Here is a 23,999-nt window from a genome sequence, read left to right as displayed (position 1 = left end):
GATCAGCGGCAGCCACGTTAGCTCGTCGTCGTGGGCGGCTCGACGCTGATCCGAATGCGCTCATATATATGCGTTTCTATTGTTTCCATATGCTGTGGGTGTGTCTGTGTGTGCCGTGGGTGGGTGTGTGTTTTCAATTTTTACATCCATAATACACTGCTTTTGCTGTGTGTGTGTGTGTGTGTGTGTGTGTGTGTGTCGCAGTCCCGGGCTGACAATGACAGCGGACAGATTGCACATCTGAATCTCCCGCAGCTCTGCGACGAAAACATGAGGAATGTCATTTGCGAGTGTTGATATGCAAGATGGTGCTCACATGCCTTTTTGTTTTGATTTGTTCAGCCACCTTCAGATGACATCAACACTTTTTAATGCACTCTGTGCTGCAAATCACCTTCACGCGCGCACGCCATGTAACGGCTTCATGGTAAGTAGATGATGAAGTGGCATTCAAGATGCTCTCTTGATTAAAATCTCTTGACAGTTCAAAGAGATTTGTTTATATTTAGATGCCAGATGATTGAGTTCATACACAGGTGCTGGTTGTTGTAGTGTAATGAGCAACAAAGGTTTACTTGGAACGGAATCTTTGTTTAGTGGTTGGTTCAGGACATCAATGTTCGGCTTTCAGAAGTCTTATCAGAGCCGTAACAGATTCTGGGATGGAACTAGGACTGCATTGAATATTTTTAGAATGGATAATTCTCTCGGTTTAATGGGATGAAAATCTTTAAAAAAAACAAGTGTTTCCATGTTTTCTGTTTATTAACCAATTATTTTTTTGACAAATAAAACAATTGGCAATATCGAGTAATTGTTGACAGCCATTGTTTAGCTTGTCCAATTCCTGATACCTGCCTCTCAACAGTTAATTTTGTGATTTCTCTCGTGCTTTTTGAAAGCTGTCCCATTATCTTTAGTTTAATCAAAATAAGACCTTTGCACCATCGGCTTTTAATTTGGAAAACAAAAACCAAAGCAGTAACTGAATTCGGTAAAAAAAAGCAATGTATTATCTTTAATCACTAAACAAATTATAATTGGTGAAAAAGTCATCTGAGGGGGAAAATGGTTTTGCACAAAAGCGATCCGGGCTAGCATATTTCATTATCGCTGGCAGTCCACACACCACATCGCCATGTAATGCATACGAAACCATCGTCGTCATGTGTGAGAGTGACTACAGTACTTAGTCCCCCCCCCCCCCTCCCCCAATGCAAAGCATCCATCCGTATTGTGAACCACTTACGTTTTCTAGGGTCAGAACAACACACAAGATGCAGTTAATGCACACCGCAAAAACAAACACATCTGTTGCAGCATAAATTTATCATTTAAGCACTGTTGCAATAGGGTGTGAATTATAATTAGTTTTAATTCATGATGGCTGCCAGTAAGTTCTACAAAACTCCCACTATGCACATCCTATGGTGTTCTATATATACAACGATAGTAACATCGTTATCGAGATATCTGGCAAAAAATGTTCACTGTCTAGACAGGCATTGCTATCACAGAAGCGTTGCCAGTACAGTGGCATGAAGACCTCCCGCATGAGCAAAACCCACACACATGCATAGCCCCCCCACAAAACACACACACAAACATAAAGCATGAAGTAGCCAGCCCTGTGTGGTGAAATGAAGACCAACGGGGGCGGAGGGAAAAGTGCTCGTGACTCGGCTTGATGAGGTTGTAGCTTGTAGAAGATGGATGACACCATGGTGCACTGTGGCATTATGGGATGACTAGATTTGGTGTGCTGCTCCACTTCTCTCAGGCTTAGTGGTAAAATCAGGTCACGAGCGAACTCCCCAGCCCCCATTCATTTTCCTCCTTCTCTCCAATTTTTTTTTTTTGGTACCTCTTTGCTCTACCCCTACGGGTAACCCTTTTTTTCATTTCACCCAAATTAAAAAAGCTAACCCTATTGTCTTTTTTTTTTTTTCTTGCACCCCACTCTCTCATATCTGTGATCAGATTATATGGCATATCACGGGATTAGTGTGTCGTGTATAAAGATGGAAAGCAGTGGGCCGGATGGAGAGGGTTGATGTGGCTTTCATGCAAATGCTTGCTCGCCAGCCTTATGAAGACTAAATGATGATAAAGAGCATCGAAGACATGGTGCCTGTGTTCATCCCAGACTTGTTTCAGCCTTGGGGCGCTCGAAGCAATAACGATATTGTCAGCGCCTCTGCAATAAGAGAGCAGATAATAAAACAATTTGTGCACAACACAGATGTTGTTCCGCTCCTAAGGTCATGCTGCTTTCATGTTTTAACGAAGTGTGTGTACTCAAATTTGGCTTTGTGCCATTCGTTCTTCATGCTTGGGTACTTTGGAGTTTCCCACCCGTCAATACAAGATGAGTCAAAGCGCAGCCTTGGCCTAGGATGGACATTAAATATCTATTTTCGTATTAAAAAGCTGAAGTGAAATTTAATCGACTCTATAGCACCGGATGATTGATATTGCTAGTTATGAATACATACGAGTAATCAAGACATCTCACTTAAATCATTCAGTACCAGCCAATTCTAGACCAAGTCTGAAAAGACGTTTAAAAACGTCTTTGGGAGTGAATGAGTTAAAAGACCGGTGGTCTTTTTTTTTTTTTTTTTAATTCTTGAATTACACCGTGCAGAGCAGCGAGCTGTATTTTCTCATCTTGAAAGTCGATGAGATTTCGGTGTGGCATCCGAATCACAATCGGAACTTTTGCCTGCTAAAGCAGCACATTTGCGTGAGCCAGGTTTATTAAAAATGGATCGTCAGCCACTTGACCTTTTGTCACGCCGGCAACATCAAAGGTGCGTAGCTCAAGCCTTTGAAAGGTAGTTTTGACCGCACTCGTTGCCAACATAATCTCAAAGACACGTCATGTCAATCGCAGCAATTATTAATTTCGCAACACGAGGCCACGTGTTGCGAAGGCCACCTTCAAAAATAGTGACATAAAAGCACGCGTGAAAGTGGGCCCATGACATTAAAATGGGGCCTCGACTCAATAGCAATTGAGGTGCAGTTACATTGTCGATTGTGTAGAATTTGCTGCCTAAATGGCTGCCACAAGAATTTGGAAGTCAAAAGTTACGTTATCATTTTGGCGGTTCATTTGGTTTCTTCTGCTATGCTGTAACAAGACTGCTGTCACCAAGAAACAAGGTTGGGCAATTTGTTGGTTTAGGGATTTGAATGTGAAGGTTTGGTTCAGAGCCTCAGGCACCTCTGCCACTACTTGGCTTTTAACTTATGTTTAGACAAGGCAGTTCGTGTTTGAAAGGGAAAAAAATTGCATTGATTAAAAAAAAGGCTTTTTTCAAATTTGTCTTCGAGTTCAAAAGCTTCCTCTTGCATTTCCTTCTCAAATGTTGATAGTCCTGCTCATTGACATTCCTCTGGTCCCCAACATTGTACACTCGGTGGCCGATGGCAAATAAAACAACCACCACTTAATACGATCAAAACGAAAGTAGAATTGAAGAAAAGCACTCACACCACACCACAAACACACATACAGGCAAAGTGAAATTGCGTTAACCACACAGGAGTATCCATCGCGTACAGTCAACTAGTGCGTGGTTATTTTTATGGGGAACGATTTTTCGGTACCGTAAAAATGATCCCACGGAAATGACACGCTACCGGAAACGATGGTTACCGTGATATCCTCAGGCCTGTTGTTAGTGAATCCCTTTACACCGATTGTTTTTACATTAAATCGCACGTGAACTTTTCTTCCTGGTTTACAAATTCAAGACTGCGTGTTATATTCGGGGCTCTTTTTTCCCCCTGTTTGAGCACATGGCCAGCAAACTGAAAAATTAGAAAATTTAAGGGTGCATATAAATCAGACTTCTACTCATTTTACTATTGGAAAATAGGCAGAAATGTGGAGCAAGAGGTTTGCCGGCCAACAAAAAAATGCTCACAGAGCTCTGGTAGACGTAAAAAAGGAACAAAGGACCTAAAACTGCTATGAGTTATACAGTGTGCTATGTTGGCCTTTCATTGTTGATTGAAAAACCAGGTTGAATCTCCAATTGCAGACATTTGACCGGAAGAGAATGAAGTTGAATTCTTTCTTGTGGTTATCAGTTTCAAGGTATGCCACAGTTTTGAAAAGCCACTGTTGCAAAATCAGTCAGGCTGCTACACTACAAACAATCTAGTACTGTATGGTATCTATGATCAGGATGAAGAAGGGGTTAAAAAAGACCGCGTATGCTCCGAAGGCAAACAAGCGTTGTAAAATTAACTGTCTGATTTTTTTTTTAATTTTTTATGTTATGGCACTGTTCTTACATCAGAAGTGTACTGTCGTCGTGTTCTTAACTATTTTACTGTTAATTTTCTTGGCTAGAGTTGACCAACAGTATTTTACAATTGTCATAAGAATGTCATAAATTTACAGAATTTATATCACAATACAGTACAGACACCGATGCCATGCGAGAGTCCAACCAAAGATCATCACTTTGAATTTGGGTCGGGGGGGGGGGGGGGGGGGGGTTCTCCTCCCTTGTGAAAAATGCATGACTTACAAAAAAATGAATCCGATAAAATTGAAATTATGGTATGCAAGATCGTGTTCATTTATCAGAGTTTATATACTGTCATGCATTCTGCCACTTGTGCTCTGACATGCACACGCACACATACATACATCCACTTTCTGACTTCCCAGTGTATGTCTGGTGTGTAAATTTTGTGCATGTGTGTTGCTCTGACATGCACACGCACACATACATACATCCACTTTCTGACTTCCCAGTGTATGTCTGGTGTGTAAATTTTGTGCATGTGTGTTGACAGAATGGGGTTTTGTGGAGAGAGATGCCCCAGAGTGAGAACAGATTGGTGTCTGAGCCTTCATGTCCTGACTCATTAATCTTGTCTTTAATTCATGGCCTCACCGTCCGTGCAACACACACACACGCACGCAGTTCCAAGGTCCTAAAAACCAAGGAAAGCACACAGAGAAGTTCATTGGCAACAAATGACAGCATTGTCACTAAGAGGTTTAATATTTTCATTTGTTTTTGCTTCCATCACACTTTTAAACTCAGGCACACATCTTGTTAGCATTGATCTCGTGTACTGTTGCCAAGAATGTGAAATTAAAAGAAAACGATTTCATGAATGATAAGAGTGCAATCAAGCTGGTTAACGTACAGGAATTGTCTTAGGAAGTCCTGCTAACTGGGACAGTGGTGGATTATCACTTTATGCCACCAAACATTCCCCTACTTGACCGTGGACATCGTCCTAAAAAAAAAAATCTTAATAGTTACTTGTTCGCATCCACTCTTGATATTCAAGTGAACGTGTGAAATAGCTATGAAACACAATTTCATCAAGACTGTTGGTTAGTCCTTGCTGCTGAAACTATGTACAATCTATCTGGCAATTATACATTGCGCTCACTTTTCCCACATTTTATTTTACAGCATGTAACTACAATTTAAAAAAAAAAACTCAAAATCCTTCACTCCAAACCATGCATTGACCACATAAAAGTATATGTATAAACATATTAAACACATATGCATAAATTAATGTCCAATGTGTTGGATTTGTGCATTGTGTACAATGTGCAGTCCAGTATTTGCAGCTTTGAAGCAGACCACTGAGGGGTTGCCAGAAGGTATCCACGGTATCGCTGTGTCTTTTTAGATCCAAGTGGGAGAGCTCGCCATCGACCCAAGTGAATGGTCAGAGTGACCAATCAAATACCAGTTATCAAATCTACAAAGGTCGACAAATATTTAATCTGTTAACATCAGTTTTCTCTTTTTTTATTGCCTCATTTTTTTATCCATGAAACAAATGCGTATGTGGAAGAACTGATATACTTTGTATTCCTTGTTCCGGCACGTTCCTAATTTTCCTCATTTTGGATGCGCACTGTGGGCGATGTTTCGGAGCCGCTTGCTAATGTCATATGGTCGCGTTTGCCTCTCATGCGGGGGAATCGGCTTAATGCTTTGATTTATCAGATTGAACTGGGCTTGGGCTGTGTGTTTTTGTCCTTTGAATCCCTTCCTGCCGCGGTCATGTGAGATCTCTGGCAGATTTCCCAGCTCCTCAAATGTCCAAGTAATCATGATGAAGATGGAAAAATGGAGGAAGTCCTTGAAAAGGGGAAAGACATTGTGGGGGTTAGGGTTTTTTTTTAATTTTTTTTTTTTTTGGGAAGGAAAAAGCTTTTGTTCTGACTTGGCAACAAGTATCTCACAACGTCCCAAACGATCCAAGTTTAAAAAAAAAAAGTGTTTATGCGTGCAACTAATGATTATCTTGAATCACTTCATCTGTTAATTATTTTGTCAGTTATAAAACCTGTTTTGATTTCCATCCCTTTATTCAAAAAGCTGACATTTTCAAATTGACATTGCCGAAAATGCACACAGATTTGTTACGATTCAACACAAAGGTTAATCGGTCGGCTTTCATGGAGGACTACGGAAATATATTTTATTTACTGTTGAGGAACTGAAATTCTGGGCATTTGGAAGATTTGAGAATGAAAACTGGTAATTAATAATTGCGTCTCAAATGGAATTGGGTGCAAGACTGACGTTTATACCTCACTTGTTGGGTTACATTTTGTGAAATTGTCATAGTGAGCGTATGCAAGACCGCAGGTCAAAGTGCTGAGTAAATTAACATTAATTGAAGTTGAAAACCTTGCCATTATTTTATCTTAAACCAAACCAACTCATAATAATTTTCTAAGACACAAATTTAGTGCTTGTGTTTGTAGAGATTAATACATGTCAAGAGGACCTTGAAAAAATATTGGCCATTCGATCACATCATTGAGGAAATTAACTTGCAGGTTTTTTTTGTTTTTTTTTAAATTGTCTAGCTCTAACTTCAACTATCTCAAACATTTACAAAATGTTTCATGGCAGCAGCACAAGTTCAAGGCCTTTTTGACAGTTCTGGATCAAAGCGTCTTAGAAGTTGACCTGATAGGCAGATTAGACGAACTCCAGGTACGAAAGCACCCCTAGACTGCCGCACGCCACTCTTGTTAGAAGTCAGTGATCAAGTTAAATAGAGCTCAAGTCATTCAAGGCAGTTTACAAGAACGCCCGGCGTTTTTCTTCAGTTTCTGATCTCCAAAACACTACTGCTGATACTTGCGTAGGTCGCTGTTAACATGTGATGGATTTCAGGGACTGTTCGTCGCAGCATAAGCCGAGGGTCACTTTTCCTCGCCAGGATCACTCTGTGTCTCTGTAAATAAACTGAATTTCATCAGTCACGCTACATGTCAATAAACTGAATTTCATCAGTCACGCTACATCAGCGCAGGTTTGCTCAGTAAAGAGAAACAAACACATGATCCGTAAATTGGGTTGCACACTGTTCCAGGAATTTCTCGCCACCTCGCAATGTTACATGTCCAAAGTGTTACGAAGTAGAGGATAGGTTGCTTAGTGACGGTCCTCAAAGGTTATTTGGATCTTTTTGGGTCTCGGGAGCACTTGAGTTGTTGTTTCTGCTTTCAGTGCGGCATTTTGTCTGAACTGCTGATTCTCAACCGGTCGGTTTGGATCCAAAAGTGTATTTGCAGTTGTCATGCCCACCGTAACCATAAGTTTCTAAACAAAGTTCTCTGAAAGTCTTTCTGAATCATGTAGCCCAGTGATGTCTTAAGTCCGGTCCCCAAGGGCCCCTGTCCAGCCTGTTTTAGAGTTTGCCCTTCTCCAACCTGATACAAAAGACCAGGATCGTTATCAGGGTTCTGAAAAGCTTGGTGATGAGCTGATCATTTGAAGATGATGTGGGGCTCTCGAGGACGGGACTTGGGCACCCGATGCAGATGGTACACATTATTTTAAAACAGTCTGCTTTCTTAACTCATTCAGTCCCAAAGACGTTTTTAAACGTCTTTTCAGACTTGGTCCAGAATTGGCTGGTACTGAATGAGTTAATTGCTCTTGACATTGAAGTGAATCACGTCTTGGGCACAATAGGAAAATACAGAACAGTTGAAAACCAGAAGTCAAACTCCAAACCAACTCATTGTGACTTGGTGATGTCATGAGTCAAAGTCAAGTGATTCCTTTTTAGTTTGAATGTCAGCCGCAGTTAGTCAGGGTAGTTAAGTGTGCACAGTGAATACGGCTCCCATCTGACCCATTCATTCGCTGAACACAAACCCAGATAAGACCTTTTCAAGTGACGCCTCGTGAATTTGAAATTTGTACTGTATGCGAGGTGTGTGTGAGATCACCGAAACAGACTCTGGCTCATCAGCACAGAAGAATGCTGCTCTTTTGAGTCATGTCACTTGTTACTCAATGAGTGAACGTATACGCCATCATAAACCTTCCATTGTGGCTTGTGTCACTATATGACATTGTGTGGCCATTTGTTTGTTTGTTTATTGTTTGTTTGTTTATTGAACATAAAACATACATACAGTAATAATTTGACAGAAAATAAGGTAGATAAAAAAAGAAAGAAATCAATCTTCATACAACACAGTTATTATGTTCAAGGGAGTAGGAAGAAGTAAAAAACTTATCTAGTCCTACCCCGTTATGTGATTGTATCTAATAAATCATTTTTATATCAATCAGAAAAGAAAAAAGTAGTCTGCATTAAGGCTCATACTTTACCCTTAACCGTGATATTTTTACAACTTTTGGTTTGTATCGGGATTATATACTTCCACACCCTGACACTCTTGTGTCAATTTTCTCTTGTATTCATAATGGATATTTATATACCTTTCTCTATTTATCAACTTAGTTCTGATTTATCATTATTTTTCATATTTCATTATATTTGCATGGATGTCAGTTTGTTGTTCCACACTCTTCTCGCCAACATCTAAAAGTGCTTGTGTGCGTGAGAATAGCTTTTGTCAGAATTGTGTTAAAGGTGAATAGTATCCGCTTTTTTTGTCAGAATTGTGTTAAAGGTGAAGAGTATCCGCTCGGTCAAACTCGACTGCTGGGAACTCTTTTCAGCCCAACGGCAAATAAACATCGTTTGGTCTAAAAGTTAATCTGATGGATGTAATTTGGAGAAGGCCGGTGGAAGCTGAACACGAGCGGGGACCTGACAAAAGACAATGACAAAAATTAATTAGTAGCCAATCAGATCAGAAAATTGAAATCTAAAGGCGGTGTCCGCGCAGTCATTAATTGAATCCCATTTTTGGGTTTGTTGATTTGGTGCTTGTTGGTAAAACTAAGTGATGTTAAAAAAAAAAAAAAAATGGGCCAGGCAAAAGACATGAAACAATTTCATTTCGATTGACCCTCTCGGAAACTATCGTACATGTAACACAAAAAAGTAGGCTGTGCGGTGGAATACACTGTGGTTATCTGTCAATATGTATTTCCGGTTCATGGTTTGCATACACATGCCCAATTAATCATCAGTTAGTGACAATGGACATCGAGCTTTGATTGCTCTTCTCAGCTACTGTTAGCGATTGAATTTCCCTTTTATTTATTTACTGTCGGAGGGGGAAAAAGTCACTCGTGTGTTGTATTGTTGTAGCTTGTTATGGCGCAACACATGTGCAACCAAACAGTCAGAGGTGATGAATATGAAGCTCCTCCTAATGATCGTTAAAACGCTCCTTTCTCCACATGCAGTGCTTAGGACCATTTATCAGCCACACTAATCGGCTGCTTTCTAGTTGCTGTAGCAACCGACTGCATGATCTCCCCTTTTTCTCTCTCACCTTTTGCTTCCTTGAGCTCATCTCCGGGTCCCCTATGCTTATTCCCTTAGCCCCTAGATTTCTTAGTTCAGAAGAAGCGGAAAGTTTCGAAATGGGAAGGGGCTTCCCTCGTGGGAGTGGAGCAGAGATAAAGGAAAAAAGGTGCGCTTGTGTGAGAGGCGAGAGTTTAAAGTGAAAGACTTGCTTTACCTGCCAGGTGGGACTCAGGGGTGGGTGACAGAGTACACTGCAACCGACATTTGCTTCCTTGAACACGCTGACATAATAAAGAAGCCCTCAGGTGGTCTCTGGATCGGATCCTCAAAGTACAATGAATATCTAATCTAATGGGTGGAGAGCAGGCAGTAAAACATGTTTAAATGTAAATGATAGTCTGCCATCTGGATGGAGTGCTACGACATAGCAGCACCACGCCTGTTACCTACTAGCGTGAATGTTTGGGGGTAGTCAAAGGATAGTTCTAGCAGACAGATACTTATAACATGGTTTTGAAGTTCCATTAGTTGTATGGCTACACACCTTACAACGAACTGCTTTACATGGAGTCGAGTTGTATTATTGTCATGAAATGCTTTTTACGAGACCATCATCGCTAGTGTTGGGTGGAATCCTCATACTTCCAAAATGCTCACTTTTCACAAGACCCCAAAAATGGCATGCATTTGCCTCGTCAACGTGAGCAAGCCCAAATAGCTAGGTCATTAATCCCCCCCCCCAAAAAAGGTACCTACACACAGGGAATTGGGTTTGTGAAAAACTATGAAATGTATCAATTTGTGACAAAGGAGGTTTTGACCCGAAGCAACGATTCCTACACACTGTATTTTGTGAAAAACGTAAACATTTCAAGTTTATCATCCGTAAAGCCGCTTTGGGTGTAAAGATTCTCCACTTCAAATAATACTACCTTCATTTGAAGTAACTACGGAATTGTATTTCCTCTTTCTGCCCAAGGGCTCCACAGACAGGAGTGAAATTAGATTTTTTTTGGGGGGGGGGTTGGGTATTTTTAAGCCAATGAAGTCGAAGAGGTTGAGCTGCCAAACGTACATCATGTCATGACAATAAAAATGGATTGTTTTTAAAATTAGTCCAAGGCCTCAAAAAAACCTCTGCTACAGATGCTACCGTCACAACACCACGAGTGTGTCCAAGCCGGTCCACCAATATGTTAGGCTGCTGAAGTAGATAGTCAACTGTCGCTACGGCAACAAGAAATGGCAATGTCCTTTATTCAAGCCTGTGACTTGAATAATTATCCGTAGTTATCATAGTCAGAGATTTGCGTGTTGATTTTAGATCATGACTCGAATACGGCCCTTTAAATCTCTGGTCACCTCCACGTGATCAATACACTTTGACATGCCCTGACTTGTCCTTTGTAGAGGTGTCAATCACTCTGCTCTCAAGGTGCTTGTCCGCTACACCCACATTACTCACATAGCTCCTCACTCACTGATGCACAGGAACTGGACTGCCTTTGTTTGGGCCTCCCATTTTTTAAATTAGAAACAATGAAGTCAACTATTGAAACGACATGTACCCAAAGTGTGACTCATCTTTCAAGCATTCGTCAATCCCTCGCGGTTACTTCCGTCTCTGCTTCGGTGCAATCGAGCTCCCTATGGTGTGTGTGTCCTGTCACACTCGCTTAGTCATCCAGCCCATCTGTGTCAGAAGTCATTCCCGTGTAGCGGTGGGTTCAATTAGGGATTAGGTTTATTTGGGGAGTTTACGCGTAATCTCAACGTGCATCGCAATCAAGCCCCGTGGAGGAAGTCAAGGTGACAGTGAAAGAAGACAAACAGTCCCGTTTTCTTGGCAGCTTCCCCACGTTACGAAGAAAAAATTAACGGTCTTTAGCTCCTTCAAGGTCCGTGCTTGGAAGGTCGGAATGCAAGGCCACCACTTCCTCTGACTTGTCCTCACATGTACAGTACAAGGCTTTTTCGATAAAGCGGAATCTCCCATGTCGAAATGATTTAATTTCAGAATAACTTCTATAATACTTGGCACCATCATAAAATAATTAACTTACAGGTTAGAATATTTTTTACTTGAATTGTCACACAAAATAATTGAGTGTCATAACACTATATTAACCCTTTTGAAGATACCAGACAACACATGAGTGTGCAATACTGTCACCTAGTGGCGGGAGTATTTTTCAGCAAAATGTTTTAAATTCTGATTTTGAGGATTGCCAAAGTATGACCCATCATCAACACGACAGGTGGGGAAAAATATGTCCCGTGGGCCCAAAACGGCCCGCTCCATTCTGTAATCTGGAATATTGATGAAAATTCTCATTCAGAAATTGGACTACAACTACCACATATTGCTTGACTTTCACGTTCTTTGAAATGGGGAAACAATTTTAGTCTAAGGTCTATTGTCGGTGTTTAATGAAAAGCATAATCCATAAAGTAAGATTTTACTAGGGGGAAAAACATCTTTTGTGTGGACATATGCGACCCAAGCCAATAGTAACAGGCTCGATGGGGTCAATGTTTGGTGCCTTGACTGAACTTTGTATGCAATGAAACTTACTAAACATTAACAGGAAGCTCGATGGATAAAACACTTGGGATACATGTGCCGCATCAAACATTGGTGCAAGAGCGCATTTTATTTGCTGGTGAAAATGCAAAGACAGACTTTTTTTTTTTTAATGCAGTTATCATTGTGATCATCTCCAAGCAGAGCTTTTTCCACGTCCTGGGTGGGGGGGATTGAGTCCGAGTGGACCATGTTCCGCCAAAAGGCTTTAAAAATAAGGCTTTTTGATTATTGTCACATACTTTACTGTACCTAATTGGGAGAAAAAGTCTTCTTTTGTCATTCAGTAAGCATGTGCCGAAATCCAAACCGATTTTGCGTCATAAGTACTTTGGTCTGATTAGGAGTCATGTTAAGCTGCATAATTCAGGCCCAAAAGTGAAAGGTGCGTTTGTTTATCTTTTTTCTGCAGTGGGTCCAAGCACGGTTGGTGCCAGAAGAGAACATTGTTTTTATTCAGGGATTTGAGGGGGGGTTATTTGGCTACAGTGGTGCCCTTTTCTCGTCCAGTAATCACATATCAAGACCCAAATCTTAGATGAAATTTGATAGATTGAAAGTCGCATGAGGAATGCTGTCCACGGAGTCATTTAATTTACATGTACACAGACACGCGCACACACAGGATTGAGGTCATCGCGGCTTATCTTCCGCCAGCACGTCGACAGCCGGCGAAATTCTTAGAAAACTCTGCAAGATTCAGAAGTTCCTGTCAGTGCGACGACATTGCGCGATACACTGAAACCTCTTCCTCCTACGCACGCTGCAGTTTCTTAACTGTGCGCCGTGCTCTTGAGTTGCAAGTTCATCCAGGAAGAAATGTCATCTTTTCAATTCTTCTGTCAGAACTCCTGTTGAAACCTGGCCTACCTGCAATGAAAATGTGCAATATTGGTAGACCATATAAATATCATTTCAACACTGACTCAACCAACCGCCATAAAGACACACACTTTAAATGGGAATGCAAGTCAAAAATGTTCTTTACGATAATCTATGCAGCTCCTCGAGTCTGAACGCATCATTGTGATTGATATTGTATTTGTGGAATATGAATTAGGCAGCAAAACACGCCCATTTTTATCCATCCCAGGGGGGGCAGCCATTCTGCCACCTGTCAACTGAAAATGACATCACGGCCGCCTGAGGTCATGTCCATTGATTTCTCAGCCTGTGAGCGAACTCCGAAAACAGCTGAGCCATGATTGGTTGTTTACATTTTGAAATGTATTAAAACTCAAATGTCCAACCAATATCGGATAGCTTTGAACATTCTGGAGGTTTTGAAACCCTCGTGTGCCTTAAAACGAAATGTGTTCTGTCTGAGAAAGCATGATGTTTACTATCAGTCAAGAGCCTGAAATGATGAATATTGTGTGAAATTTCTTTATTGATCACTATTATACTGGGGTGGCAGGTGTCACGATCTGTCGGGTCTTGGATTGGGTCCCAGCAGATACTTGGACATTAGTGAGATGGTATCGTAACATTCCTAGTGGCCAGCACCACAGTGTAATTCCAGTGAAAACTAAAGACGCCGCAGGTGAGATTTGTCACACAAAAGTATCCATACAGAATTTGGTGCGAAATGAGTTTCAACATTAGAATCATCATCATCAGGTAGTGATGTAGACTGCAAATTTCCCCAGTGTGGGACAAATAAAGGTTATCTTATAACCTTGATGGATAGTGATGGTCTCTGTCTGACACAGTCTCGTTTGACTTCCGGTATAGTCATATCATCTGTTTTCAGAAATAACCATTAGCACCTCTGCAGTGGTTTCACTCTTGCTGTCCCAGTACAAGACCAAAAATCCCTTTGTTGTTTGGCTCCCCCTTCGACCCAGAACTAGTCATCGCTCATTTTTTGTCTGACTAATCCAGGATGACTGGCCATTTTTTTGAGGGGTGGGAGCATTTATGGGCCTGCAAGGACAGCAGGGGCATCAGCATTCTGAGTCAGTCTGCTGTCCCTTGTGAAGCCGTCAGACGACCCCTGCTGGTGAAAATCGACAACTACATGCTGTTTCCAGGAAATGATTTCAGTGGGCGGCGGCTCTGCGGGGCTTGAGCTGGGAAAGAATGTCAACATCTCCCATGAACCTGCGACATTATTATTGGAATGAGAGCAAGAGAAGTGGAAGCAAATCCTAAAAGGTGTTGCCATGCACAGTCATGGACAAATGTAGCCTTTGGGACCTTTTTTTGTTTTGTTTTTAAACCAGTGAGTGTTGCCATGGTTACGGTATGCTCTTGACGCGGATGTATGACGCCGACTTGACTAACTAAAAACTGTTTTGTTGATTGACAGTCTGTAAGTGTTTTTGGAGCCTGACCAGATATTTTGAGGACAATGGTCAGTCAATCACAACAAGGGCGGACCAGATGTAGTGCTTTGCTGATAACACATAACACATAAACTATACTTTTACTGGATGAAAGGTCAACTGACTTGTATTAAAACTCAGATACAGCAACACCAGGGGCGTACAAAATTAGGGAGGGGCTCTACATGGAGGGTTCATTGTGATTAGGAGAATATTTTGCTGCCGTCCTGAGGACCAGCACAACGATGAAATCTTAAATTGTCCACTATTCATTGTCACCCAACTATCGTGGCTTCAGTTGTGATAGCTAAATGTCTGCCTTTGATGGCCACCTCGAAATGGCCTCTCTAAACCAGAATGTGGCGTCTTCTGGTGTCTATTGAGGCATGACTTGTCAAGACTTCATTGTGCGTCGATTTAGTGTTGCCGTTTTTGAGGGAGGTCGCATTTGACATGACTGCGGTATTTGGTGAGGTTTTATGATTGCGCAGAATCCTGTCATTTCAGGCCTCGAGACATGATTTAATGGTGCCCTCTGCTGGTTGCCATTAAGTATTGAAGTAAAAAAATGTAACGCCAAGCCTTCGTGAAACCCTACAAATGTAAACACTTTTCAGCAAGTAGATACATTTCATGCTGAATCCTACATTCAGTTGTCAACCTTTCACCATAAATTGATGGGTAAAGTCTTGGCCAAAAGGTTTTCAAAGTGGCTTTGAGTAGTTTCTTCAAAGACGGTAGGGGAAAAGAAACTTTTTCAGGTGCCACACTCGTTTTTTTCAGGGGCTTTTCCTTTTTTTTTCTCTTTTTTTTTTTTTAATAGATGGGCCGGTCATTTATCAACAAATAGACAAATTAAGACTCAGAATATAAAATGTACATGTGCTTAATTTACTACCCGTTTTAAAATTTACAATAAATGAAATTCATCTTAAAAGTAAAGATTCAATTAGCCAATATCAGTTAAGAAAACCTGAAAAATGGCTACCAGGAAACTAATGCAACAAATATTACAGGGCTTTTTTGTTTTTTTGTTCACCGGATTAGGCCTTCGTGAGAGTCTATCAGAATAACGTTTAAGACAACTATGTGCATCATTAAACACCGGTGGGCTAGATTGAGCTCGTGGCTCTAGAGTTTGTTCTTTACCGTTTGTGCCACTCAGCAGTAGCATAAATTGACGCTCTGCTTTTTTTATTTTTCTAGGAACGCTTTGCCGAAATCTTTGGCCACGACGCGGCAGCGGAGGTCCGCCGCTCCCAGGAGAGTTTCAAGAAGTGGCTTTTGGCCGGGGTGACCTTGGTGACCGGGGTCGTGGTGGGCTCGCTCATCGCTCAGAAGCGCCTGTGATGACCTCTCATTTTACACACCCTCACAACACACTTAGACGCATCCACAAAAATACATGACGGAAGTTGAATTGAAGTTTCCGATTGCTGATGTGGACTCCTAACATCACATGTTGGACTGAGAATTGACCTTGTTGTTTTTGGACTGTTGTCAGAAACAAGTGGAAGGAGGGTCTTTTGTGTCCACGTACCCCGCTCCACCCTGGCACTAACCTCAGCATAAACACGTAGGCATGTTATCGTTTCAGGAATTTATTCCTTTTTAAGCCTCCTGTTTTTTTTCTCTAAGTGCGCGCACACACATTCTCGAAGTTCCCCATTTTGATTCTCCCAGGAGACTAAAACTTAATGGACCGCGAGACTGCGTGAACCAGCCTGACAAACGCACAATGCAGTGTCCACAAAAAGTTGGGGCGACTGGGCTTTCAGGTGCAATTTCAGGATGAACCGAAATTGCATTATTATCAATGAAAGTTCACTTGTAAAGGCTGTAGTACATTTTAGGTTCATCGTGGAATAGCAGCAAAATCTCGATAGCTTTTTTTGTGAGTAGAGTGTGTGTAATCTCAGAGGAGCTGTTACAATAAACATCCAAACCACAAATGATCAGAATATATAATTCTGAACATTTTTTCGCATCATCATCTTTCTTTATACATTTAGTTTGTTCCCATATAAGTAAGTCACAGGTTCCCAAAACTTGATCCAAATTGACAGCATGTTTTCAGCCTTGGCTACTGCGCTCATCCACTGTCGACACCGCTCCTGGCTCTGGCAAGCATCGTGAGTTGAGCTTGGCTGTGCCATATGCAAAGTGAAAGGGGGGATGTGGTTACCGGAACAGTGTGGAGTGGCAACTTCCTGCCAAGTCACCCCCCCCCCCCCAAAATACTGTTTCGCATGGCAGTTAATGTGTGATGCTTTTTGTTTATGAGACATTTTAGCTGTCCCCATACAGCCGCCTGAAACTAAAGTGAGCTTGTATTTAGCTCATTTTGTGCTTTTAGTTACATTTGGATTTTTAAGCTAATCGAAGCCCAGCACTCCCAGCTGATATATTGCTCAATTTTGAGTGACGTTTTTTTTTTACCGTTTACGTTCAGCCAGAGCACAGTATGTGTGTGTGTCTGTGTGTGTGTGTTGGGAAGGGGGCATTTTGTCCTCGTCGACTAGACAGTAGCTGACAAATGCAGCAAACGTAGCAGCTCACACCGCAGATAGGACATCTGTCAGCATGAACATGTTAGGTATTTGGTTGTACAGTTGTAATGTTTGGTAGCACTGATCATTTAACACCCTCGTTAAACATTTTGAATGAGCAGTTAATAAAAGTTTAAGACACATTCATTTGTGTTGGGCTCATGATTTTAACATCCAAACAAAAGGGTTTACCAGCATCTCCAAAATACAGCAATTCTCGAAGAGCCTAATTAGTTGGATGGGTGGATTTTGAGGCTGTGGAAGCAAGTCACCTTGATGATCCCTCTCTTCGCCGCACCCACCCGCCATTCATCCCCATCATCCCCAAGATGTCAGGTTGCTGAATCACGTCACTCGAAGCTGGCACAACTGCCGCCATCGCACAAACGCCTGCCATTAAAATGTGGTTAGACCCCGGTCGATGCGCCACGCTCAGATGAGTGTTTACAAAGGAGGAATAGTGAGGCTGATTGTGGTGCGCAATTGCGCAAAAGGTAATGTAGCTCGTGTTTGGTACATGGCGTTGAAAAAAAACACATTTACTGTGATGATGAATGCTGTTATTGAGTGTTCAGGCAGCGCAGAGTTCACATGAATGATGAACACCGTCAGGATGTCATTATACAGCACACACTTACAGCTACTTGCCGTATTTCATTTGTGGTCCACATATTTTTAATTATGTACATGTTTATTGTAGTACCAACAGTGATAATACTTGACCCCCTTAAATCGTTAGACTGCCATTAGTATGCCATGACACATGAAGTGTGCCGTGGCAATTTCACGCAATTTGCACTCAAGCGAGTGCAAACATCTTAGTTTAACATACTATGCCAGCAACATGTGCAGACTAATTTTCTTCTTTACATGGCAGTTGGTACAATAAATGTCCATTCACCTGTTGCCATTCATACAGCAGAGCAAGTCCAAATAATAGTAACATTGTTTCAATAATATCCCAGATATGCTTTGCAAATAAAGCCAAATGCAACCTCCCAGTTTAATGGACTCCCATCCATTCGTATATTAAATTCATGAAGTCAGACATGTTGGACGGAGATCAAATTTTATTATTGTACGGTTATCACGTGCAGACGCGTTGAGGATGTGCTGCTTTATTTTCTTCTATTTCCATTGGCCCTTCTCATAGTCCCACTTGGAGGCCAAACCTTCGACCGGGTTCACCCTCATGTCCAACATCCTCTGGATTTGTTTGGCCTGCCACTCACTGTCAAAGGTCCGCGGTTGCGCGGGGTACACTGGAGACACATACAAATCGGAAATCAATCCTTTACGTACCACAAAACCGAGTGAGTTGATCGCTTCGAAGGTATCCCAAATAAGAAATAAGGGATTTTTTTCCTGTGAGGTTTTAAGAGCTTAATTGTCACTCGCTATAAAATTCTGGAAATCCGTTGAATTTAAATGTATCGGCTCAAACCACGTGACGCCCCTGACTTTTCTTATTGGCTACCATTATGTAATCAGGAAAATGCTTTCGCGTACGGAGCGGAGTTTGTCTTTCTCTTTTCAACAACTTGTAGCTAAATTGGCCGTCCTGTATTAGCAATACGGACAATTAGCTTCCTAGAGTACCAGTAAAGTAGAGGACGAGTGGCATGATGTTCCATACTCTACAAACTATAAAGAAGACACGACGACACGTTGAATTGAAGACGTATTGCCAATTTGTGGATTATGTCGACACTTGACCAAAGAAAACTTCAGCGGTAACATTTAAAGACTTTTTGGCATTATAGTGTACACAAAATGTTACGACTTCCAAAAGCGTCAAAGTGAGTATAAACCAGACAAGCCACCTGAACGGAGGGGAAAAAAGAGGCAATGACGTGTAAACGAGGGCCCCTGAACTCACCATAGATGGACTGCCACCACACTAGCAGCCCGGTGAGGCCCAAAAAGATGAAGATGCCCCCCATGACCGTCTTCCACTCGTCAGTTTTCTGCTTCATCTCTGGGTAAGTCTTACGGAACATCAGGCGGTACACTGCCATACGTTTGGACAAGGTCAAGGACATTTTAGTGACTTTCTGGGTTTTTTATTCAAACACCGTGTTCGTGTTTGGAGCGTACAGGCTATCTTCTCCTCTTTGGTCAATTGGTTCCAGGGCCCTTTCTCCTTTTCCTTGAGAGTCTTGTCGGCAGCGTTCAACTCATCCTTGAAGGCCCTGTCCGGTAACGGGGTGTCCATACGATCACAGTACATGGGCTTGGACATGTCTGCTATCTCGCTTACATCAGCTGGAACAAAAGTCATCCACAAGTACGTTAAAAAAATGCAGTCCGTCTTGATTATGGTTAATGATAATCACAATGAAGACTATACCATATTTAAATCCAATCACTTATGACTGCACATTTTAATTGATGATGCCTTGCGAAAGTAGGTTAAATGCTGTATAACATTTTGTAACAAGCTCCAGAACTTTTTTTACAAGCCAGCTCAAAGAGCTAGCTGGAGCTCACTTAGGAGCCAAACCCTTCTAAAAGTGTTTATAATTTCCGAAATAATAGTTAAGTTGTTTAAAGTAGTTCTGAATGATTAATAAAAAATTTGCCATTGGGGTGTTCATAGACATAAAAGAAAAGCTTTTGATACAAGAGCTTACAATATAGCAGTCTAATTGTAAAATTTGAGCGATTTGGCCTCAATCGTTAGGCATATAAATTGGTGAAAATTATTTTTGTTGCAGGCCACATCGTTGTTATGGTGTCCCACAGAAGGCCGTTATGATGGTGAAGCCATTTAAATGTATGATCAGCTTATATTATCATACATACACAACAAATTCGGTAATGGTTTTGAAATAGGTAAAGGTTTTTCATCTTGATTCAAACAAGTTATAAAAGTGGCCCTGAGGAGGAGGTATTGGACCTGTTTCTTCTTTGGTGTAAATGACGATTCTAAACACTTCTCCCCACCTCTCATAAGAAGAATTAAATATGATACTGTACCATGACCATGACCGTGACTCGCCATGGTGGCGCTACTCGGGGTCACGAGTGCCATCACGCGCCTGCCAAGGAACCTTGTTCCGAAACGCCCTGCAGTCAGCCCGAGCATCTGTAAACACCGTGCACAAAACCTGGCATTAGCATACTGGAGGAATTTGAAATAAATCCACCATGAGAGCGTAAAGCGTATCTCCATAAATAAAACAATATTTCTTATCCATAATTTTAAAAAACGGATTCATTGGAATTGAGTGATATTGTATGATTGTCTCTTTTTCATTGCATTTTAATTAACATTTTCTTATCATTTGTTATAAAAAAAATGTACATATGTATTGTTATTAAGGCTCGAGCAGCTACTGCTGCAAGGTCGCCGTGTTATTTTATTGAATATTATTTTAGGAATTATGCAAACACGTCATATAATTGTTTTTTAAAAAAACGTCATAATTTGTTATTATCATGTATTATGACATTATTTGTGCTACATGGTTGTCAGATAGGTCCCTATCAATTTTTTTTTATATTTCTTCAGCATTTTTTTATTTGCATGTTATCATTTTTATTGCATAGTCGTGTATTTTGAGTCCACAGAAGGATACTCATTTATGTATTCTACAGTGAATCCCTGCGAAAACTCATGAGATGCCACAAAATAGCAGCCAGGCACTTTTTTTTCTAATAGACGAAATGAAGCTTCTTTCCCCTCAGCATAGGTGCTTTGCACCTAGCTGCCACCAGATGGTGCCAAAACAACATTTGGACTGTTAGTTCCATAAATATTTGGATGTTAACATAATTTTCCAGCATTCCGCCTGTGTACAATATCACAATAGAATAGAATTTAAATAAAACAATCGAGATCTGCTTTCAGCTCCGAGCTTCAATTTGAGTGTTTTTATATCCAAATCGGGTGAATGTTGTGGACATTTTATATGTGCCTCCACCTTTTAAGGGACCATAAGTCATTGAAACTAACATAATCAGAAATCAGATTGTCACTTTTCAATACTTTGTTGCAAATCCTTCTCATCTTCCGTGGACGTCAACATGGAACAGCTGAGTAGCCATCCAATTACTTTTGGTCCTTTAAAAGGTGGAGGCATGATAAAAGTAGTTGTAATTCCTATACAGTACTGTTCATCTGATTTGGATGTAAACATCATCCAATTTGATCTCAAAGTCTGCACTTAAAGCACATCTTGATTGTTTCATTTCCAATCCATTGTGCAGAGCTGCAATGCTGAAAATTGGGACAGCGTCCAAATATTTATGGAGCTGACTGTCTTCAGTTAACTTCTGCTCTTCATGGAAGGATAGAAAGTCAGCCTGTGTATAATTGAAAAATATATATAGAATTGGAAAAAAATGGTATCCCGCCCACACCCCCCAATTGTTTCCCAAAAAGCTCATAAACTAACACATGTCTGTTTGTCATGAAAAATAGGCAAAACGGAGGGAAAGAATCACATCACTCCCCCCCTCCCACCCCCCCCCCCCCCCAAAATTTTAGATTGATAAAAACGGGGATGGGGGGAGGATCTGTGAATATGCGAATCGATGACAGTGTAGACATGACATTGACAAAAAAACAAAAATGGCAAATAAGTTTTTCAGCAAATACTGAAGTATTGATTCCGATAACGAACAAAAATAATGTGTCCGGGGATGACGCACCATCCCAGGCTAAATGGCGGCATGGCCCGGCCCTCTGGAAGTACGCCCAAGGGCCAGCGGAGACGAGCCCTCCGCTTATTGAATTTTGTCAAAGGACATTAAACGTGTCATCTCTCAAACGATTGGGAATTGTGGACATGAATTTGTTCAAAGTGAACAGGTCACATTTGCTTCTCTTTTGCAAACTGATCTTACTCATGTCTTTTTTTTAACATACTTGTTGCACTAAGCTTGCTCTTGTCTCCTAATTCCTTGCTGCAACCAAGTCTGAAATGATTCCAAACAAGAGTTGTTATTTTCACCTGTTGCTGGGAACGGTTCACTGAAAGGGAAAATGGCGGAAATTGGCAGGTTGTCAAATTTAGAGTACAAGCTGACCTTCTAAAAGGTTTTGTGCTGAAAGGCGACGGCACGCCCGCAAAGCAGGGAGCCTTTTTGTTCCATTTAACGCAAGACACATTGTTACAAATAAATGAATATTCCACATAAACCTGACACATGCAATGGCCAGTGTGTTCTCTTGTGAAAAGCACTGCTCGAGATTAATTCCCTGCATTGTTTACCATCCCGGCTGCACGTCCACGACTCTCCTCTCGAGGAGCTCCGGAATGGCGTAGTTGAGGAAGAGAGGCTGTTTTATTTCCCCTCCGTTCTTGTTGCTGATTATTCAGATTGTAATAGTGGATACTCACCATGGTGCTGGTGAAAATTACGCGTGGAAAATAATTAAAAAAAAGCTTCTTCTTGTGCTCCTGTGTCGAGTCTGTTTAGATATCAGGGACACATGACGGGGAAGCAGTGAGTGGGCGGCTCCCAAGCCCAGCGTGGCAAAGTTACAAAGGGAGTTAAAAAAATATAGCTATAAATATATCCGTACACGAGTTATGCCTGTGACAAATGTGGAATGTTATTGACTGCATGCAACAGGTTGCAAAAATGCATCAAACTGTCTTTTTCCCTTTTTTCCTTGCACTGCTCACTTTGTGCACAAGGGAAGTTATATAAGGACACGAGGACTTAGTTCACTGCCAGTTTGTTTATTTTTTTGTTCCTTTTTAAAAAAAAAAAATCTGGGACATTATGATAGCATTTAAGCATTACATTAAGTCATGGTTTATGGGGAAAAAAACTACATTCAACAGTTGACTGCCCCACACCACTTGAAGATTTTATTTTATTTTCTCATAAGTCTGGCCAAGAGCCCAGAGGCGAAATGCCTGAAGGGAGTGGGTGTGAGAGAGAACGGCTAGTTAGCCAACAGCAGCCAAGCCAGAGCAAAGAGGGGAGGAGCCTCACTCGGGTCAGCTAAGGACGGGAGCAGACTAAAATGTGACATAAAAACCAAGCAGATAGTCCAGAGTTTGAGATAAACCACCACGGTGTATATGAAATCAAACATTCAAGATGGGATTGGATTTTTCACTTTAATCTTAAAACAAAAATACTGAATGATGTTTACCAAATGCGTCCTCTCGATCGAACATAAACATAAAAGAAACGTTCATGCTGACTAAACGTTTTCCCCCTTGTAAAAAAAAAAAAAAAAGCGATTTGATTCGATTTTTATAACAGTGGAAGGTTTGACTTGACATTTTTTATTTATTCAATGAGGTTCAACTTTTGAGGATCGGGCAGGGATTTTCCCTGCAATATTCTCTAGTTGGTATTCGCTCTTACTTTGATGCCAGATTTCTGCCAGTCACAGTTGCTGACTTCAATTATTATTATTATTATTTGTTTTTAGGAAGACAAAAACATGTATTGACTTCAGATCAAGCCATTGACTTGGCCAGTGAAGAGTACCGTTATTCCATTTATTTGCCTTCAGAAGGGCTTGAGTTGCTTTGATTTTATATTTTGGGTCATCCGTCTGCCATATCCTCCATTCGACCGTCTGCTTATCGTCACAAGGCGTGCTGGAGGCTATCCCAGCTGTCATAACAGTTTTTGTAGAATTGGAATTACAGTGGTACCGCTCTACTTACGAACGTCTCTGAATAACGAGATTTTCTAGTTACGAGATGCCTCAACAGGAAAATATTGCCTTTTGTTACGAAAGAAATTTCCAGATACGAAAGGTAAAAACTCAGCACGGGCTCCTACTCGCAGCTCCGAGTTTCCTGAGTGCAACATACTTGTAGCTGCTCTGCCATTGGCTATTACCGAGCATCATCCTGGCATCCCATTGGC

General features: G+C 41.2%; 2 protein-coding genes across 8 annotated transcripts in view; one reads left to right on the top strand and one right to left on the bottom strand.

The window, feature by feature from the left end:
- The window catches only part of bcl2l1 (BCL2 like 1), a 31,291-nt gene extending 13,995 nt beyond the window's left edge, over positions 1 to 17,296 (top strand). For all 5 annotated transcript variants that reach the window (XM_086105567.1, XM_086105530.1, XM_086105549.1 and 2 more), the window contains one exon: positions 15,811 to 17,296. In XM_086105567.1, the coding sequence (XP_085961693.1) occupies positions 15,811 to 15,954 (144 nt within the window). In that variant the 3' untranslated portion in view covers positions 15,955 to 17,296. The remainder of the gene's footprint in view (positions 1 to 15,810) is intronic.
- A 909-nt stretch (positions 17,297 to 18,205) lies between these two features.
- Positions 18,206 to 22,669, bottom strand: cox4i2 (cytochrome c oxidase subunit 4I2). 3 transcript variants are annotated; one of them, XM_086105515.1, is made up of 6 exons: positions 22,502 to 22,647; positions 22,027 to 22,076; positions 20,133 to 20,241; positions 19,251 to 19,418; positions 19,033 to 19,164; positions 18,206 to 18,415 (listed from the first exon to the last, which is right to left on the bottom strand). In XM_086105515.1, the coding sequence occupies exons 3-6, from the start codon at positions 20,239 to 20,241 to the stop codon at positions 18,282 to 18,284; spliced, it is 543 nt and encodes a 180-aa protein (XP_085961641.1). In that variant the 5' UTR covers positions 22,027 to 22,076; positions 22,502 to 22,647; the 3' UTR covers positions 18,206 to 18,281. The 3 variants fall into 3 exon arrangements, with proteins under 3 accessions (XP_085961641.1, XP_085961633.1, XP_085961623.1); XM_086105507.1 differs by lacking the exon at positions 22,027 to 22,076 and adding an exon at positions 22,373 to 22,410 and having other exon boundaries at positions 22,502 to 22,636; XM_086105497.1 differs by lacking the exon at positions 22,027 to 22,076 and having other exon boundaries at positions 22,502 to 22,669.
- Between the last annotated feature and the right edge of the window lie 1,330 nt (positions 22,670 to 23,999).

Source organism: Hippocampus guttulatus, chromosome 1, assembly GCF_054856545.1.
Source record: "Hippocampus guttulatus isolate MCC_2025c chromosome 1, RoL_Hgut_1.0, whole genome shotgun sequence".
In the NCBI taxonomy this organism is placed as follows: Eukaryota; Metazoa; Chordata; class Actinopteri; order Syngnathiformes; family Syngnathidae; genus Hippocampus; species Hippocampus guttulatus.
Note: the sequence above shows the minus strand (reverse complement) of the source record. Positions and strands in the feature narration are given on the sequence as shown.